At 46.5% G+C, this 21231-nt stretch overlaps 1 protein-coding gene across 1 annotated transcript in view; it reads left to right on the forward strand.

The window, feature by feature from the left end:
- FAM3D (FAM3 metabolism regulating signaling molecule D) overlaps positions 1 to 21231 on the forward strand; it is a 58997-nt gene that overhangs the window by 23701 nt on the left and 14065 nt on the right. Inside the window, exons 7-11 of the mRNA XM_066350367.1 lie at positions 2155 to 2213; positions 4994 to 5044; positions 10165 to 10249; positions 11009 to 11135; positions 14696 to 14857. Coding sequence (XP_066206464.1) covers positions 2155 to 2213; positions 4994 to 5044; positions 10165 to 10249; positions 11009 to 11135; positions 14696 to 14857 — 484 coding nt within the window. The remainder of the gene's footprint in view (positions 1 to 2154; positions 2214 to 4993; positions 5045 to 10164; positions 10250 to 11008; positions 11136 to 14695; positions 14858 to 21231) is intronic.

Below are 21231 nucleotides of genomic sequence, written 5' to 3' on the forward strand. Positions count from 1 at the left end.
TGGACCTGGGTTTTAAAGAGCATTTTATGAATTTGACTCCAATGGCAAGAGAAGTGAAGGCAAAAATTAATGAATGGGACTACATCAGACTAAGAAGTTTTTGCTCAGCAAGAGAAACTGATAACAAAATAAACAGAAAGCCAACTAAATGGGAAATGATATTTTCAAACAACAGCTCAGATAAGGGCCTAATATCCAAAATATACAAAGAACTCATAAAACTCAACAACAAACAAACAAACAATCCAATAAAAAAATGGGAAGAGGACATGAACAGACACTTCTCCCAGGAAGAAATACAAATGGCCAACAGATATATGAAAAGATGCTCATCTTCTTTAGCTATTAGAGAAATGCAAATCAAAACGGCAATGAGATACCACCTCACACTTGTTCGATTAGCTATTATTAGCAAGACAGGTAATAGCAAATGTTGGAGAGGCTGTGGAGAAAAAGGAACCCTCATCCACTGTTGGTGGGAATGTAAAGTAGTACAACCATTATGGAAGAAAGTATGGTGGTTCCTCAAAAAACTGAAAATAGAACTACCTTATGACCCAGGAATCCCTCTACTGGATATATACCCCCAAAACTCAGAAACATTGATACGTAAAGACACATGCAGCCCCATGTTTATTGCAGCATTGTTCACAGTGGCCAGGACATGGAAACAACCAAAAAGCCCATCAATAGATGACTGGATAAAGAAGATGTGGCACATATACACTATGGAATACTACTCAGCCATAAGAAATGATGACATCGGAACATTTACAGCAAAATGGTGGGATCTTGATAACATGATACGAAGCGAAATAAGTAAATCAGAAAAAAACAGGAACTGTATTATTCCATACATAGGTGGGACATAATAGTGAAACTAAGAGACATTGATAAGAGTGTGGTGGTTACAAGGGGGAGGGGGGAATGGGAGAGGGAAAGGGGATGGGGAGGGGCACAAAGAAAACAAGATAGAAGGTGACAGAGGACAATCTGACTTTGGGTGGTGGGTATGCAACATAATTGAATGACAAGATAACCTAGACTTGTTATCTATGAATATATGTATCCTGATTTATTGATGTCACCCCATTAAAAAAATAAAATTATAAAAAAAAAAAAAAAAAAAAGTCTGAACCCAGGAGGTACCAGGACTTCCAGGTGTAAGTGAAAGGCTCAGGTAGTAAAGGCCATGGGATAGCAAGTTCATCCTACAGAAGAAGTCAGATACGGGGGTTTGAGTCAGTATACTGAACCTACCTCCAACTTGCTTAGACACAGCAAGGAACTTAGTGGTTCACGGACCTGAAAGGCCGGAGGCAGTGGCTTCAGGACTAGCTGCATTCAGGGTTCAAACCATGTCATCAGGACTCCCTCTCACACTGTCTTCAGCTCTGCTTTCCTCTGTCTTTACATTTTCTCTACTGAAAATAAGCTTCATCACTGGGAAAGGGAGAGGCCACAGCCAGGTTAACCCATTAGCCCAAACTAGTACCCCACAGGAAAAAGAGCTTTCCCTCTGAATTATCCCTGTGTTAGTCCCCAGACTGTATCTCATTGGCGGGCTTGGGTCACATGGCTGTGACTGAGTCTCATTGACTGGCCTGGGTCACATGGCTGTGGCTGGTCCAGTCACTGTGGTCAGAGGCACAGGTTGCTCTGCTTGCCCAAGCCTGGGAGATCAGTCAGTCCCGAGAACCACCTGGACTGAGGAGCAGGACAGTTTTCCCAAGGAACACCAGAAGTCAGGAGGATACTTGCCCACCCAGGCATGAGGATACTGGGTGGGCAAGGACACAGCTGCAGTTCACATGGGAATCCTAGATACCTCGGAATAGCAGCAACATTCCAGGCTGTGCCTTCCTCACGCCCGGGGGTGAGGGCTGGCCCTGCCTCCAACACCTCGAGCCCCAGGCAGGGACCTTCCCTCTTCTCTGAGTAGACTGTCTGGTCCCAACAAGCCATGAGGGACTCCTTGGAGAATCCAGCCCACCACTCATTTCCAGAAGGAAACAGATGGCTCAGATTATTGTGTGCAGCTCCTGACGCCTCTGCATCACACCATGTAGGCCCTCTGGTTCCAGAGTCACAGAAGCAGAGTTTCATTCCACACTCAGATGGACTGTTGTATTTTGTTTTTCTTTTCTTCTTCAGGATCATGAGTCCTGTGAAAGACAACGTGGGCAGAGGCCTGAACATTGTCCTGGTGAATGGTGAGTTGCTGATCCACTCCCTTACACAGCACCACCTTGGTGGAGAGAGGGTTGGGAGGAGGGAGATGTGCCTTCATTCAAGGACATTGTCTCACCTCCTACCACATACCCAGGATCATTGGTAGTATCAGGAGGCGAGGCCTGTCTGGCCTGTGGGAACAGAAGGTATGAAAGACCTGGTCCTACCACAGTCCTAGCAAGGCCCTGGCCTGTGTGCCTGTCCCAGGAGGACATACTTCTCCTTGAGGCTTAAACCAACACCCATGAAACCGCAAGGGACAACCAACGACAACATGAGATCACAAGCTGAGTGCACATCATTCATTATTCAACCAATTTCTACAGCGGCTATGGTGTGCCAGGCCATGCCCAGACCTAGAAGAACAGGCTTCACAGGCCCTGTGGGTGTCCATGGAGTTCACAGTCGCCATGGGATGAGCTGCTATGGAGAAGGAAGCACAGCTCTGGGGGTTGGGATCCAGAGCTGGGCACAGGAGCAGTCAAGGGAGGCGAGGTGATGGTCAGCTGAGGCCTGAAGCAGAGCAGGAGTGGGGAGGTTGCATCCAGGCAGGCACAACACTGTGCAGGGAGCCCAGAAGTGAGGAGGGAGGAGAGGGCGTTGGGGTCCAGGCAGGGTCTTTCTGGCTGTGACCTTGAAGCAGGCAGTGGTGAGAACGACGGCTGGAGAGGCTGCAGAGCCAGAGGACAAGGGGCTACGTATCCTACTAGAAAGTGTGGGCTTGCAGCAGAAGGCAGTGAGGAGCCTCGGAAAGGCTTTGAGTAAGGCATGAGGGCCCAGCCCTGCATTCCAGAAACTACTTTCTAGCTTGAAATAGGGAAGCTGGAAGCAGGGAGATCCAGGGGGCAGCCCTCCAGTCTCACTAACCCTGCATCTCCAGCAGACAATGAATGGGAGGCCAAGCCGGAAACAGGGATGCATTTCAAGAGGGGGTGGTTTTATAGGGATCAAGAAGGACTGGTGGTCTGGCCCCAGCCAAGACCCTCCTCTCTGCTCCTAGCTCTTAGTTGGGGAACAAAGGCCATCTCCCTGGATCTAAAAGCCACTTCCCAGGACAAAGATCAGGGCAGATGGGAAAAGGGCACAGTGGACTCTCAGGAGGGAAAGGTCAGGCTTGTGTGTGGCATGTGGCCACACTCCTGCACTTAGGAAGTGACAGGGTGGAACTGAAACCTCAGGGAAAGTTGGGGGCTTAAATGGGTGGGAGGCCAAGAAGAGTGGGCCTCTTCCAAAGTCTTGATGAGAGGAAGGCCTGATTCGCTCCAACAGTGGCCCCTTCCTGTAAGGAGGGTTTGCAGGCAGCTCAGATCAGTCTCAGAGCACTCTTCATGTATGCAGGAAGCAGGCCTGGCTAAAACCTGCTGGCCTCTCTTCCCCCAACTGGGTCATAGCCAGAGAAGGCGTCTTGAGTAGTCTCTGATGAAATGGGCTCAGATGGAGGCCCCCTTCCCCAACCCTCACAAAGCCCAAAAATTAAAAAAAAAAAAAAAATCAACTAAGCTAACATTTATTGAGCATTTATTATGTGCTATTATTTCATTTAATCCCATCACCATGCTGGAATGTTACCATACTCAGTACCCTATATTCCAGGTAAGCAGTGGAAACTCAGAGAGGTTAGGCGACTTGCCCAAAGTTACACGGCCACTAAACCATCTAGATTTTAACTCAGATTCCACTGAACTACCTCCCTAGCTGAGAAATGTCTCCAAGCATGCATACAGTACCTGCTGTATGGCACCATCAGGAAATCCAAGGAGTCGCTCCTCAGGGCAGGGCCTTCATCTGTGTAAGGAGCCAGAACAACAAAAGATTGTTAAAGACTGGTGGTTTTAATCTCTGTGGGGCAGAGATTACTTTCAGAAATTGTTCAAACTGCATATCCTCCCCCTAATTCCAGAACAGTGCACAAATGCACATGAGCTCTGTTTAACAGTCCAAATTCCTCCTTCCAAGAGCCCCAGGTGAAGTGCCCTAGGTGCGTGGACATTAGAGGCTGGAAGAATCCGGGAGGGGCTGCAGTGTGAACTCTCAACCCCTACCCAGCAGAAGAGCATTCACTACCTAAACCCCAGGTAGTGAATTCTCTTCAGGAAATCACAAACTACGGTGGAAGCCGGGGGAGGGACCGGTGGTGAAAAGGCAGAACTGCCATTCCTTCTGCAACACCCCCATCTAGTGGCAGAGCCTAAGAACTGCAAGTTTTCTCCAAAACACTATTCCCTGCAGATCTTGGACCCTCTGCAAAACCCACAAAACGAAATTGAAATTACAGAACTCAGGCCACTGAGTACAATTTAGCCCATTGAAAATCTCTTTCCTTTAAAGATTCGGAGAACTCAAATTGCATATTTCCTATTTAGATGAGAATAATGATGCCAATTATAGTTACTTTTGTTACTATTTTGCAACTAAATTGTATCTTGTATACTGACTATCTACTCTAAATACGTCTTATTTAGTTCCACAGCCCTTTGTTCAGATGCAAAAATTGACATGAAAATGCTAAGTTGTACATTTTTAAGAAGTGGTGAGGACCCAGATCGGTGGAATGCTGTTGGATCCCAGAGAGACCCTGCTCCATTATGTTCTCACACCTCTCAGGTTGGCCCAGTAGTCGTGGGGCACCTACTTGGTCCTGCACACTTTCTATAGCACATGACTTTATCCCATTATCATTCCAAAAAATAAAATTTGCAACAGAATGACAGGCAGAATGACACGTTATATCAAATAATAGTTCTGCTCTCTCATCCCTTAGGAACCACGGGAATGACACTGAGACAGGGCCACTTTGACATGTATTCTGGAGGTAGGCCCCTCTGTTGGATGGATTGATCTCCTTCCTGTGGCAAAGGATCTCTCGGGTGCCAGGAGGGTTTGGTTCTTGTTTCTACAGAAGACAACCAGAAAGAGGCCTGGTGGGGGTTGATGTCATCCTGCTGCCTTTATGTGGCAGGAAAATGACACTCAAACAGAGGATCATAGACACCCAGACAACTTAATACAGGAAGAAGAATTTATCAGTAGCCAGCAGAGTACGTGGATCTAGTAGCACCAAAGCACGAGCTCCTCGAAGTTAGATTTCTCACATATGATATACCTTTTACAGTGTCCATGCAAGGAGCATGTGATTTCTTTGTCTGAGGTCCTATGTGCACCTTGTGACTCAAGGTGGGGAAGGGGAATTTGGGCGGTGCAGCAAGGGGGAAGTGGTTTCCAGACCCCTGGTCCTATCTATTTACAGATCCTGTTTTTCTCATGAGTATTGTAAGAGTCTCCAGGGATGTGGATAATCTTTAACTGGCTAAATCAGTCATTCCTGCCCCTTCTCTTGCATTCTTCTGGTTTCTCCCCTCTCATTTGCAACTTCTTCTCCTGTCTTACTGGGCTTTCCTAGACACAGATCCTGAGACAAAGATTCAAGTTTCTTGTTTTCTTTGGGAGGCAGTGAACTCAACACATATCAGTAGAGATGTGAAAAGGGAAAGGCAAGCGCCCAGTGCACTGTGTTCAAACCACTGAACACTGCAGGTATTGAAACTTGGGAGCCAGCATTGAGCACAGGCCTCAGCCTCGAGATATCCCAGAGGGAAAGGGAGCTGGGGGGTCTCCCACCCCCAATTCCATGGTATTTTAACACTCTGGACTTCCCCAGGGCACAAAAGAAGATATAGAGGCCAAATAAGACCCTCAGGCAAAGAAATGCTGGTGCTGGCAGTTCGAGGCCAGGCATGTATGCAACTGAAGTGTGGCCCAGTTGGCTCTGCTAGATAAAGAGTATTTTATTTTAAGGCAACATGAGTCTTCAGTGGGCTTAAGAACAAGACAAGGCCTCCCAAGGCCCAGAAAGGACAGCCATAAGGTTCCACGCTCTCTGTCTTCCTGCAGCTGCTCTATGTACCGGCCACCACTTAAGACAGGGATTTTCAACTGGTGTGCTGCAAGAATTTTCAAAACATGCAATACCTGACTATTAGTCAAGGGCACTAACATATTCTATTTTATTTTATTTCATTTTATTTTATTTTATTTTATTATTTGACAATCTAAGGGCAAAGATGGAGCATACCATATTTAGCTGGGCTCCAAGGAGTGTGCTGGACTGAATTCATCTGTCCCCATGGAAATACCCATGTATCTGTGATCACAGAGTCAGCTCTAGGCCCGGGTAATCCCCATGTGCTGAGCATGTGACCACCTACCCTGGCTTCTTACACCATGGAAGGGGCTCTGCTCCTGACAGTGAGCTGGCTTCCTTCTCTCTTGAATTCCTTTCTTTGCCTCCACATCAAGAAAAAACCTTCTTTACTGCACCCACCTAAACACCTTAGCCCAAGAGCAGAGAAAGCCACCAGGCAACAGAGAGCAGGAAGTCTCTAGGATTTGCAAGCAGAGGAGGCGCTGAAAGGAGGAAATGGGAACCTGCTGCCAGAGAATCACATCTGGGCTTGTTTGGAACATGATCTCTGGCAGCACCCATACAGATGAACAGCTGGGACCCTGCCTGAGCCCAGGGCTTCACAAGGTCCCATGATGGCCATCCTCCAGCTGCATCCCACCTCACAACGGGGTCTGCAGGCTAGGGATACGCTGACCTAAAGCCTGCCTCAGGGCTCACATGGGCATCTTCAGGTGTGCCTCCAAGCTGCAGACACACCACCAGGACCAAGGGGTGGCCAGGAGGTGGCTGTTACTGAAGGGGAGGGGGGCATGAGTGGAGCCTATCCAGGAAGACTGGGTTGTCCACTTGCAGGCAGTCAAGGTTTCTGGTGCAGAATGGAGGTGGAAACAGGCATAAGAAGAGATGGGGGCAGGCCTTGGGCTGAGGGTCAGAGGTCTTTATTTGTTCTCTGTGTAGGACCCTGAAGGTGTTCTGGGTGGCCTGGGGCCAGGTTTACGGAATAAGTCCAGTCTCTGGAGTCAGAGACTTCAGGCTACATGACCTGAGGCAGGTGACGCCTCTTGAACCTCTCAGTTCTACCATCTATAAAATAGAGGTAACCATAGTGTCCATGTCATATGATTGATGTGAGGATTAAGTAACTTGCAAAGGTTGGTAGGAAGGACCAGCCTGGCTGGTGAAGGGCCCAGAGAAGCTCATGCAGTTATCTCTCTTGCCTTCCCTTCTCCCTCACTCTGTCCACTTGATTTAGAAGCAGAATTCATCTGTCAGAATGGAAAGGGAAAAAATAAAAAGATAAAACTAAGTTTCATAATGTCTTGTTATGAAGTTGGATATAACCATGGCAGGAGACAAAGAGGACAGACAATGACATCTCAAAGTGAGATGATAATGAACAGAAGGCTCACTTCCTGTTCAAACATCCACTGTCCCCCCAGAGAAGGGCCAGGCCTTGTTACTGGCTAATGAATGATTGAAAAGGGTGCTTTCAGAACTCATTCTCTTCTCTCAGGAGTTCAAGGGCCATTTCTCCAACAGAGCCACTGGAGTCACTGATTGGAGGCCTCTGTGTGACTACTTGGTTGGTGGCTGGCCCTGCTGGGGGACTTGATTCTTCCCCTCAGTCTAAGACATCCCCATAGAATGCTAGGAATCAGCGCAGCTTCTTGGGTGAGTGCCCTGGCCCACAGTCACACAGGACCTGAACATAGAGGAAACTCATACTAGGTTTGATATTCTGTCATCACAGTCTTGAAATTCTTAATAATTTTTTAACAAAAGGCCCCACATTCTCATTTTGCACCAGACCCCGGAAATTATGTAGCCTGATGTGCTAATAATTATAATTCCATTATAGTGTACTCACTATATGCCCAGAGTCATTGTCACATCTGATCTTTACAAAAACGCTATGACCAGGGCTATTAATGTTCCTCAATTGGTAAATGTGGCCCCTGCTTTACCTACTAGGCCAGTCTTGCCCACACATGAATCATTCAAGAGCCCCCTGCACAAGGTACAGCATATCCAGAGAACCAGCTGCATTATTAGTATTTTTCTTTAAATGGCTTAGTTTTTTTAATCTAAATAAATATCTCTTAAAAGGAAATTATATCACTGCCCTAAGTAGAAAGCCATTATTGCTAATTTTCACAAAAATTAGCACAATGGGCCCTGGCCGGTTGGCTCAGTGGTAGAGCGTCGGCCTGGTGTGCAGGAGTCCCGGGTTCAATTCCCGGCCAGGGCACACAGGAGAAGCGCCCATTTCTTTCTCCACCCCTCCCCCTCTCCTTCCTCTCTGTCTCTCTCTTCCCCTCCCGCAGCCAAGGCTCCATTGGAGCAAAGTTGGCCTGGGCGCTGAGGATGGCTCTGTGGCCTCTGCCTCAGGTGCTAGAATGGCTCTGATTGCGGCAGAGCAGCGCCCCAGATGGGCAGAGCATTGCCCCCTGGTGGGCGTGCCGGGTGTTTCCCAGTCAGGCGCATGCGGGAGTCTGTCTGACTACCTCCCCATTTCCAGCTTCAGAAAAATACAAAAAAAAAAAAAATTAGCACAATGGAAACAACTCAGTGTCCTAGAAGGGAGCAGGGAGCTGATGCTCCTCTGGCCCATGCTATGCCTGCTCTCTGTTAAATGCAGAGATTTCACAGGGCAGGGAGGTGTTAAGGATGCAAATAGAGCCTAGGAGAGTTGTAGGAACCTAACATTCTCTGTCAGTGACCCCAGTTGTCTGCAACCCAGTGGGTATGCCCTTCAAAGAAATCCAAAATACTAATCCAAAAAAATATATGCACCCTATGTTCATTGCAGCATTATATACAATAGCTAAGATATAGAAACAACCTAGGTGTCCATCACTAGGTGAATGGATAAAGATGTGCCATATATTTATAGACACATACAGTGGTTGCTCGTCTATCATGGGGGTCAGGTTCCAGAATCCCCTGCGATAGGCAAAAACTCACAAAGTAGCGACCTTATATTTATTTTATTTATATATATATATTAAGATGTTATAAACCCTCCCCACACTCTTATGAACTTTTTCAATTTTTTAGACTAGAAAATGCTTATTTTACCACAAAATAATTAAAATAATAATTATATAAAAATACCTATATATTGCAAAATCCCATGATATAACAAAAAATCTGCAATACAAAATTAGATATATACAATTTAAAAATTCGCGATACAGTGAGACCTCAAAAAGTGAACCGCGATGTGGCGAGGGATGACTGTAGTCTACTATATGTGATGTATGTGTATATATAGTAGACTATAACTCAGCCATAGAAAAGGATGAAATCTTACCATTTATGACAACACGGATGGACATACAGGATATTATACCAAGTGAAATAAGTTAGAGAAGAACAAACACCATATGATTTCACTTATATATGAAATCTAAAAAAACAAAACAAACAAAATAACAGACGCAGAGAACAAACTGATGGTTGCCAGAGGGGAGGGGGACAGAGGATGAGTGAAGAAAGTGATGGGAATAAGAGGTACAAAATTCCAGTTATAAAATAAATAAGTCACAGGGATGTAAAGTACAGCACAAGGACTATAGTCAATAATATGCTAATAACTGTGTAGGGTGATGGATGGTTAGTAGATTTATCTGGTAATCACAAGTCAGAACACACAAACTGGGTCCTTAATCAGTATAGAAGGGGCTGGCAAAGGATGTGCAAAGAGCCCAGAGCTCCAGAGATAACTAAGCTTCCTCCCTGGGTGACAGTCCCCAGTGGCCCTTACACCAGTAGTTCTCACCCCCCACTGCACATCAGAGTCACCTGGGAACTTTGAGATTCCAGAACCGGCTCAGATTACCTGAATGACGGTGCCCTCACTCCTCAGTTCAGAAGGTATCACCTCCTGCTGGGCCAGAACTGCAGATGAAGCTTGGTGTCAGCCTGCCCAGGCCACTCCTAGACCATTAGGGCAGCCAGAGAGAGTGGGAATAGCCAACAGTCTTTCCCCTAAGTGACCAGCACCCTGTTTTCCTTTCCTCCCCCAGATGCTACGCTCCTGTTGAAATTCCTTAAAGAAATTCCAGAGGGCATGTTGATGCTAGTGGCCTCCTTTGATGACCCAGGGACCAAGTAAGTGGGAACCACCCCCTGCCAGGCCAGGGGGAGAAAGGAACCAAATGCTTCCAAACCCTCCATGCCACTTCTCACTTCCTCCAGCCCCATCTTCTAGCAACTTCTAAGGAAATAACCGGACAAGTGGGCAAAGAGATGTTTTAGGAGATTCATTACATTGAAAAACTGGACACACTCTCCCTGTCCAATAGAGCTGACTAGTTACAGAAATCATGATACGTAGTGGTATATGACACCTTTATATATACCAGAGGATATACTGCATCAAAAATGGTGATGGAAAAAATATTTAAGATGGAAGAATAATTATCCTTTAGTATTTTTTTATTTTATTTTTTATTACAGTTTGCATTCAACACTATTTTGTATTAGTTTCAGGTGTTCATCCTCTGGTATTAAGTTTAAAAAAAGCAGGCTATGAAAGAGTTTGTATGATTGGGGAAAAGACATGAAGGAAATATATTAAAATTTTACAATAATTATGTCAATGAGGTGAGACTGTAAGTGATTTTTAGTTACTTTGTAATGTTCCATATTTGCCAAGTGAATACGTATTACATTTGTAAACAGAAGCAAAACGGTCTGACAGCGCTCCATCTCCCTCCAAGAGGCCTGCAGAGGAGGGCTGGCCCCTTTGCCCTGGTCCTCCTCAGGATTGTGCAGCCTCTGTGGCACACGGCGCAGGGGCATCGAGTCCTCGACAAGCCCACCCTTGTCCTGCCCTGCTACCTGACTGTTCTCTCTGGTCCTCTGCAGAATGAACAATGAAATCAGGACGCTCTTCTCCAACTTGGGCAGCTCCTATGCAAAGCAGCTGGGCTTCCGGGACAGCTGGGTTTTCTTAGGGGCCAGAGACATGCAGGATAAAAGCCCCTTTGAGCAGGTGGGTTTCCTGGCAGCCTCCCCATCCCAGTGAAGGGTGACTGGGGGCAGTGCCAGGACTGGGTGGACAAGGACTGGGGTGGCTTGAGAAGGACACACAGGACAGTGTGGGGAGGGCCCTTGGCTGTCATCCACCCCAGAGGTCAGGGTGGCCTGATTGGCTAATCCCCCAGCAGGAAGTGACCTTGACCATTTTGCAAGAATATATATATAAATGCACAGATACATAGATAAGTACCAAAAAGGAGGAAAAGGAGAGAAGAAGGGGACAGGAAAAGGGAGGCGTGGAAGGAAGAGAAATGAATGGAGAGGAAGCCTGAATGGTGGGGAAAGGGAGCCCAGAGCAGGGCTCAAGAGGCCTGGCTTCTGGTCCCACCTTAGCCAAGCCCCTCTTCCCTCCAGGCCTCAGTCTCCCCACCTGTAAAAGGGAGAGTTTGGACCAGGAGAGCCCACCTGAATGTGTGGAAGGAGTTATAGGGCTGCACATTCACAATCTGGGGTGGCCCAAAGAGAGGGGGTTAGGGAGCCACCCAGAGGTGGAGGAGCACTCAGAGGATGAAGGGGGAGTTGATAGCACATTGAGGTCTCCAGGAAAATGTTTCATCTTCTCCCCCTGCCAAAGGCAGGCCCTATCTGTGCATCCCCAGCTCAGAGCAACTCTGAAACCTGAGAGAACTGTTCAGGCTTCCCTGGCATGGTAATGGAATATTCAGCTCTGCCCAGGTCCAATGGGAACTGAGTCAATGACCTGGTCATGTAGGACCGCAAGGACACGGGCTCTGTCCTGGAGGCAGTGGGGAGCCGTGGGAATGGCATGGTAATGGAATATTCAGCTCTGCCCAGGTCCAATGGGAACTGAGTCAATGACCTGGTCATGTAGGACCGCAAGGACACGGACTCTGTCCTGGAGGCAGTGGGGAGCCGTGGGAAGTTGAAGAGGGAGAGTGGCGAGGGCAGATGGATGGTGAGAAACCTAGCATTCAGCCAGCACTTGCTCTGTGCAGGCCATAGAGCAAATCCCCTGCAGGGTCTTGTTTAACACCCACCATGAAGTGAGAATAATTACCATTCCATCACAGAACAAGATCTGGAGCCTTGGGGAGGTTTTAACCAGCTTGCTCAGGTCTCAGTAATGAAGCTGGGTTTCTCATCCAGGTCTGCTGCCTCCACAAAGATTTTCTGTCTACTACTTTCAGAATGGCCACCCTGGCTGAGCATGGAGAGCACTGTGGAAGGGGAACCTTCAGAAGGCAGGGAGGAGAGGCTGCAATGATCAGACCCAGACCAGCAGCCTGGAGGGCACGAGCCCTGGAAGCAGAGCAGGGATGGAGTTAAGAGGCCAAGTGCTGACAACCAGGGAGGGGGAACCACAACTGGGAGCAAGGGTTTCTGCCTTTTCTGGAAAATACGGGCCTGGTTTGTATGCCTGTGTTTCTAAGAGAATGTATATTCAGGTAACCAGAAATCACATTTTAAAAATAAGGGTTCAGGCGGTGGCGCAGTGGATAGAGCGTCGAACTAGGATGCAGAGGACCCAGGTTCGAGACCCCGAGGTCACCAGCTTGAGTGTGGCCTAATGTGGTTTGAGCAAAAGCTCACCAGCTTGGACCCAAGGTCACTGGCTCGAGCAAGGGGTTACTCGGTCTGCTGAAGGCCCGCGGTCAAGGCACATATGAAAAAGCAATCAATGAACAACTAAGGTGTCACAATGCGCAATGAAAAAGTAATGATTGATGCTTCTCATCTCTTCGTTCCTGTCTGTCTGTCCCTGTCTATCCCTCTCTCTGACTCTCTCTCTCTGTCTCTGTAAAAAAAGAAAGGATAATACAAAGTAGCTGTGCTAGAGGTAGAAAGATGACCCTGTTTATATCCTCTGCATGAAGAACACAGGAGGCAGGGGCCAGCATCTTCAGAAAGTCCCTCAGGGAGGAGGACTTTCCAGAAAGATGCCATCAAAACTGGCCCAAGATAGCAGAGATGAAGCACATAAGTAGAGGGAAGTCAGCACCATCCTTTACCTGAAATTTATGATCAGCTGACTGGGACCCATCACCCAAAAATGAATCAAAGACCATGATGTCATTAAAAACATCATGTCATTTGTTCCCACAGATGGGGAACTGGGTTTTAGATAGCAGCATCTAGAATCTCTTCTTCCTTTCTGAGAGTTAGCCACAATCATTCCAACTGTAGATTTTGCCATTTACACTTTTTCTTCTGTAAAATAAACTCAGGCATTTTAAACACAATCTTAACTGATGTTATTACCTTTATATACCATATTTCGCATGTATAAGACACACCCTTTTCCGAAAAATCTGGGGTCTAAAACCTGGATGTGTCTTATACAGTGGTTGTAGATCTTTTACTTGCATTTTCTGCTTTTTCGCGCTTGTTTTTGTGCTCATTGTTGAAGACAGTGATCAGACACAGGTGAGGACAAGCTAATGGATGGGAGTTTTGACAGTGATGAGGAGCTGTATGAATTTAATGATGAATAAAACTTGAGTTCAATAACTTGATGTAATACATTTTTTTCAAATTTTAGGCCCCAAAATTAAGGTGCGTCTTATTCATAGGAGTATCTTATAAATGGGGGAATACAGTAGTTACTGTTAATAGTAATTTATATTACATAGTGGTTGCACTATGTACCAGTTACTTTGGCCTCCTGTGCCCCAGTTTCCTCATCTGAGTAACAGGATGATAATAGTGTCACTTCTTAGGACTACTGTAAGGATTGAACACATAAGGCACCTTGTGCCTGGCATAAAGCAAGCATTCAGTAATTGCTAGAATGCTTTTTTATTGTTATTATTTTTGTTTTGTTTTGGATGTACTAAAAGGGCTGATGGAAAATTTTGGAGAAGAGCTAAACTGTGCAGCCCCACCCCCACCCGTGGTATTCCCCACACCCATCCCCTAGGACAGGCAATGACTAGGCTCTAAACCAGGGGTCTCAAACTCAACTCAGCATGTGGGCCGCAGAGCAAGATCACAGCCATTGGGCGGGCCGCACTAGGTCTACAAAAGGCAACTGTTACGCAACACTTTTCTCACTGCAGTTGAAAACAAAAAAAAATCAGTACAACAAGCACAATTGTACATGCAGTTTACTCAGTGTCACAAAACGACCAGAAACTGTAGTTCGCATCACAACTGCTGTTAACTAAGCTAATATCTAGCTAGGATGCTAGAGAAATGAAAAATACAAGTAGGCCCGTAGGCTTACTTAATTTTATCCAAAATATTTTGAACTTCGTGTATTAGTCTGCGGTCTGCACAAAATTGTTCGGCGGGCCGCATGTGGCCCACGGGCCACAAGTTTGAGACCCCTGCTCTAAACCCATCTCTGAAACCTTGAACAAGTTACAACCCCTATGAGCCTCAGTTTTCCCATCTGTGAAATGGGCTAGTAATATCCAAAACTACCCCCTGGATTCGTGGTGAGGATGAAGTAAGTGAAAGCATTTAGGTTTTAAAGCACAATGCAAATGCAGATGTGAGTCCTGAACATCCTCCCATATTGTCAATGTTTCTCCCTCTTCTCTCGCTCTCTAGTTCTTAAAAAACAACGCCGACACGAATAAATATGAGGGCTGGCCAGAGCTGCTAGAACTGGAGGGCTGCGGGCCCCGGAAGGTGTTTTCGGGCTGCTGCGGCTCCCCCTGGGTTGCACGAGCTGGACTGACTGGAGCTGCAGGACAAAGTATTGGGGACAAGGTACCGTCTGCAGCAGCTTGGAGGTGCTGAGGGTCAGCACACTCTCTGTGCACTTCCCCTCTTCAGGAACAAAAGCCTCCATGGTCTGAGGGGTCTGTCCTACCTGGAACTAGCCAGCCTCAGAGGGCCTTTCCAGAGCCACTGTGGAGAGAACAGGTGTGTTTCCCCTCAGGAACTCTGACTGTTGCCCCGAGAGAGGGCAGACTGCTCACCCCTTGGCAGAATTAAAATTTATTTTTGCTGATGATGAATGAACTTTCTTACCACTCAGTGTGCATGCAGTGTTTCTCCCTGGGATCAAAATTGTCTGCATTGTGATTACTTGGGTCGGTGACAACTTCTGGCACCTGATTTGCAGCTGGAAAGAAGGTTGATTTCATAGGGATTTCTATTTAGGCATGAAAAATTCACAGTTCCCAGCATCTGATGTAAGACCCACAAGAACAGAGCCAAGGGCTGGATGCAAAGAACATTGTACCTGCTGTGTGAGTGAGAACTGGAGAGGAGGGGAGGTGGGGAGATCTGACAGAGGCGGGAGGGAAGAGCCAGGCTGGGAGGCAGGCTTCAGGGAGAGCTTCCTAGCTGTCTTCATGACGTTCCCCAGGTACAGCCCCTGAGATCTAAGTGGTTCCAGAAAACACCAATAGGGGGATGGGGAAGTAAAACAGGGGAGAGAAGGAGTCAATAAAGGGTGTACCTTGAGTGAGTGAAGCTAACCCTACAGACATCTTTAGGAGTCAGCTGGAGTATGCACTCCAGAGATCTCTTAGTCAGGGTCAGAGAGCTGGGATCCTTACGTACAACCTCCCATTGGTCATTGTTGGAAGACTGCTAGTATCAGGGCCATGTGAATTCTTGGGCACTTCTCATCTGCTCTACATAGGAAAGAGTGGTCATCTTTGCTTCACAGAGAGTCCTTAGCCAAGAGATGTAGATACCAGCTGGTGGAGCCCACTGAAGTGATAAGACCTAAAGGATACAGTGCTAAGACCCGACCAGGGGTCTCTGAGAAGGGCCAGGGAGCTCTAGACCAAATCCTGGAAGCAAAAAGCCCTGGCACATGGGCTCCTGGCATGTGTACCAGGAAGACTGAAAGGCTCATAGAGAAGATGCTCGCACCCCAAGTGCAGCTGCCCCAAGCAGTGGGACAGCAGAAGCTGAAGTCCTGTGCACTCCACTGGTGTGGGCTCACAGCTCCCCGGCCCTGGGGACAGGCAGGGCTTCAAATGTGCAGAGGAGACCTGTGGTAGGGAAGGACAGAGAGTGGGAAGCTTTGACAGGGGCCGTGGCAGGCTGGGACACGGGCTGCAATTCCCAAGTTAAAAGCCTGATGGAAAGGGGCCCCAAGAAAATTGTTGATTTGGCTCCTCTGATTTTGCCAATTGGATTTTAAAAAATAGGTCAGGAACTCTCTGAAATGGAACTAACAATACATGGGCATAAATTTAAAGGACTTTTAGATACTGGAGCTGATGTATCTGTTATTGCTAAGCTACATTGGCCTCCTTCCTGGCCCACTCATGCAGCAGCCACAGAATTACAAGGTATAGGGCAGAGTAAATCCCCTCAACAAAGTTCTAGTTTTCTACATTGGGAAGATTAAGAAGGTCATTCTGGGGTTTTTAAGCCTTATGTGCTCCCTGGATGGCCAGTTAATTTGTGGAGTAGAGATGTTTTGAAAAATACGGGAGCATTGCTTGTTAGTCCTAATGGTCTAGTCAGTACTCAGATGCTTGATCGGGGGTTTTTGCTCACTAAGGGACTAGGGAAAGAACAGTGAGAAATTCTCACCCACATAGAAGTGGCACCCAATACCAGAAGGTGTGGATTAGGATATCAAAATTTAGCAAAGGGGCCTTGGTAGCTCCTGCTACCTCAATAACACATTGTGCAGACCCAATTACTTGGAAATCAGATAATCCTGTATGGGTAGACCAATGGCCCCTTTCTCAGGAGAAACTTAGGGCAGCTGCTCAATTGGTACAAGAGCAGCTACAGCTTGGGCACACTGAACCATCTAATAGCCCATGGAATACACTTCCATATTTTGATCTTGTTGCCTCCTGGATTATCAAGGGGCATAGGCGACCCTTACAGCTTATAGGTTTTGAGCCTCAAAATTATTGTTGTTCCTTTTTTCAGAGGATCAACAACAATGGCTCTGGGAAACTTCCACTACATGGCAAATCGCTTTTGCAAATCAATAGACAACTTTATACTGAAACTGTCAACTTAAAATCAGCTCAAAGACTAGAATTCTATGCCATTATCATGACTTTCCAGCATTTGCCATATTCCCCCTTTAATCTATATACAGACAGCAAATATTTACTTACAGTTGTTTCCACTATAAAGACTGCGGTCTTAGGGACAACTGCGGATGAACTATTTCAGCAGTTCCTCCTTCTTCGAAGACTTGTATGTCAACATAGAGCTCCATGTTTTATAGGACATACTCTGAGCTCACTCCATGCTCCCTGGAGTTTTAGCACAAGGGAATGCCCTTGTTGATCAAGCTACCCAAAAAAAATTTTTTTGGAGCAACCATGACAGATCAAGCAATTCACTCTCATACTATCCATCACCAGAATGCTGCAGCCCTGCGTAGACAGTTTCAACTTTCTCGGGAAGCAGCACGGCAGATTGGTAAATTCTGTCCAAGGGGTCCTATACTACAATCTGTCCCTTCATTTGGAGTTACACCTCAAGGACTCCTACCAGGACAACTTTGGCAAATGGATGTTACTCATATACCTTCATTTGGAAAACAGTCCTATGTCCACGTTACAGTGGATACCTATTCTGGATTTATAGTAACGTCTGTCAGAATAGGAGAGGCTGCTAAGCAGGTTAGAGCTCATTGTCTGTATGCATTGTTCTATTATTTGATTTCCTAAACTGGTTAAACTGACAATGCTCCTGCATATGGAGCAAAAGCATTTACTGTATTTTGTCAAACCTTTCGAATTATGGGTATGTCTTATAATCTTTAAAGTCAAAGTATTATTAAAGTGTACCCAGCAAATATTTTAAGGTCAATTTAAAAAAATTTAAAAGGGGGGAGTCATATCCTGGAACTCCTACGGGTCTACCATATCATGCTTTTTACTTAAAAATTTTAAATTTCTTTTGAATGCTGATGAACAGGAGATGCCAAATCTTTTTCTCCTGCAAACTTCTACCTTCTTTTATTTGATCCAACTAATAACACTGTTATGTCTTTTTCCAAATAGCTCCAGATATATAGAAAAGGTTTATATAGGCAGATGGGGATCCTCAAACCCCTAAGCAAGATCTTCTGAGCCTGGCTTTTAAGGTACCAAGAGGCACAAAAAGCCAAATAGAGATCAGGTCAACTACCAGCTTTTAGGATACACCCTTAAAGGCTCCAACGCCCCAAAGGGATCTCATAGGATTCCATCTGGGTCCTGCTTCAATAGTGAATAGGAAGGTCATTGAGCTAAAGCCTGCCAGACTTACATGCCTCTGCTGTGAGAAAACAGGGACACTGGAAAGTAGGCTTCCCCCTCGCTCCTCTAAGGGAAGGTTCAGTCTCTTCCAGCCCTGCTCCAGCCAACTATGACCTAACCTTGCCCAGAATGCTGGGGTTTGCCACTGAAGGCTGAAGGTGCCCAGGGCTGTCAGCCCATCTATGACACTGTGGATGAGCGTAGGGTATTTCTTCCAAGAAGCAGGTAAACTAATCTCACATGCTCAAGGGCCACTTAAATATGTTTTGCCTGAATAGTCAGGTTTTTTATTCTTCCCTCGAAGATCTCTGTTGTGGGTGTTGATAGTCCTATTTTCTGCTGCTTTGTTTAATATATAGTATTTCCTTTATTTCTCCTACCTCAATGCCCCACTCATATTTCAGGCTGGGACCTACTCCTAATTTAGAGCTCTCTTTCCCCCTTTTGCCAACTTCTATTATGAATCTACTTTTGCCACCCAGCTTAGTGTATCCCAAGGTTCTCTTTACCAAGCCACAGTTGCAGAGCTCCAGGGAAAAACAACCTGGTCTCATCTCTCCAGGCAGAGGAGAACAGAAGCTCCATCTCCACACATGCTGCAGATGGCTTTTCCAGTCTACCTGAATCATTACCAGCTAGAAGAAGCGGTCATTGGGACTTGGACATGAGCTGCAAAGTATAGAATTGTGACAACAATTCCAGTTCCAGGTGGACTTTTCCTGGATGTGGAATTTTCCTGGACTCCTGCTCCGTGTGACAGCTCCTAACGGACTGAACTGGGGTTGGGTTGCATTTGCAGGGATTTGGAATGATGTCGGTGCCAACTTGGACTTGGTGAACATGTTAAGGACACTACTCTTTTATGGATTCTTGCTGTATTGGCCAAGAGTTTGCTTAAAGGCCTTAATCACTATAAAAAAAAATAGAAGACTGGACATAGAGAGATGAGGTCAGAGTAATGGTGCAGTAGGAAGCGATACCGATAAATCTCCCCCAAAACTCAACAAGATCTTCAACCAGAAACAGAAAAACCTATCCTTGGAGCCTCCAGATGTTTCGCAATACACCCGAAGGTATGGTCGAGTGAAAAATTGGCTAAATATATAATCAAACCCCGAAGGAAATATGGAGTAAGAAATGCTCCGCCTTCCTCACTAACCTAAATAGGGCTGCTTTCACTGGGAACTGAGAGTATAGAAACTAAGGCAGGCAAAGGGGGTGAATAGATCCAGGCCGCGGCACAAACAGCCGAACCAGGCTGTGGCACGGAGATCCAAGCCAAGGAAAAACTGTGCCTGTGGCAACCCAGTCAATACAAGCTAACACTCGCACCAAACCCAGACAAAGAAAAACAAGTGGGGCAGCCATTTTCCCCGATCTCCTGGTCGGTGGGCGCAGATAGTGGGTGAGAGATTCCTTCGAAAGCCCCGGGAGTGGGCGCCCGTGTTATACCACAGAGGGGCAGAGTCAGGGGCCTTTGAGTGGGCCAAAAACTGAATCTCCAGGCCACCCCAGCGCCCTGAAAAAGCCACACACGGGGAGGGAGCGAGAGCCAATTCGAACGCTGGAATTTTTCTGTGCAGGTGGGGGTCTCACTCAGAGTGTGAGACTGCCGGCCTGATATCCTGGTCGGCGCATGCAGATAGTGAGCGAGAGATTCCTCCGAGTGCCTCAGCAGAGGGCGCCCTGTTATCCCAAAGAGGGGCAGAGTCAGTGGCCTTTGTGGGGGCTGAAAGAGGAATCTCCAGGCCACCCCAGTGCCCTGAAATAGCCATGTACGGGGAGGGAGCAAGAGCCAATTCCAACGCTGGAATTTTTCCATGCAGGCGGGGGTTTCACTCAGAGTGTGAGACTGCCGGCCTCATATCCTGGTCTGCACACAGATAGTGAGTGAGAGTTTCCTCCAAGAGCCCAAGGAGTGGGCGCCCACCCGTGTTACCGGACAGAGTCGCAGAGCCAGAGGTCTTTGAGTGGGCAGAAGCCCTGCCTGATTATGCTAGCAGCTCTGACTGACTGAGCCTTACCCAGAGCCCTGTGCTGAGTGGGAATAGAGTGGGGGGTTTCCAGCTCTTTGAGCCTCTTACTATCCAGGCAGAGGCAGCAGCAACCCCATAGCTGGATTATCAGGCTACTAATTGAGGAAGAAAAGACTAGGAGAGAGGCTCCAGGAACACGGACTCTATCACTGTCGGAGCCTATAAATGCTAATGAGCCTCGACTGCCAACGAAACTGAAGCACAATACATGACATTGCCATAAAGACTTATCAACTGCAAACCTCTACCTGAGCATGCCAAAGGGGCAGAACCCAAGGTACAGAGTCACCGACCAGGAAGAGGGAGAGAAAAGAAAAAGCAAGAACATAACCTCTCAAAATCAAGAATAATCCACAGACTTTATAACCTATCCCATTTTATTATATTTGTTCGTTTGTTTCTCTTATCTTCATTCTTGATTTTTTTTTTCCTCCTCCAATTTGGTCGTTTAACTCTCTACTGGTCTTACTCTCTCCTCTCCTTGAACTACACTACCCATAAGTGTTACATCTCCCATTATCTTTTCTTTCCTCTTCCTTTCTCTTTATGAGGGTTGCACTCCAAAACCCTTAACTCTCTATCTCTCTCTCTCTCTCTCTCTCCTCTTTTTTTTCTTCTTTTAGTGGTTCCCTCTTTTCTCTCTCTCTCTCTCTTTTTTTTCTCCCTCTATATTAGTTTTTTCCTTTCTCCTTTACATGTCCTCTCATTCAAACCTCAATAATGAACAAATTATCTTATCTGGGACTCAAACTTATGTTTGTGGCATTTTGGGGGGTTTTTACTTCAACTTTTTAACTCACTAGCAGTGCTCCCATCCCTGGCTATCCATTTTATCTAGTTCTTATTCCACTAAATACAATAGTAATTT

This window comes from Saccopteryx leptura, chromosome 10 (assembly GCF_036850995.1).
Source record: "Saccopteryx leptura isolate mSacLep1 chromosome 10, mSacLep1_pri_phased_curated, whole genome shotgun sequence".
Classification (NCBI taxonomy): Eukaryota; Metazoa; Chordata; class Mammalia; order Chiroptera; family Emballonuridae; genus Saccopteryx; species Saccopteryx leptura.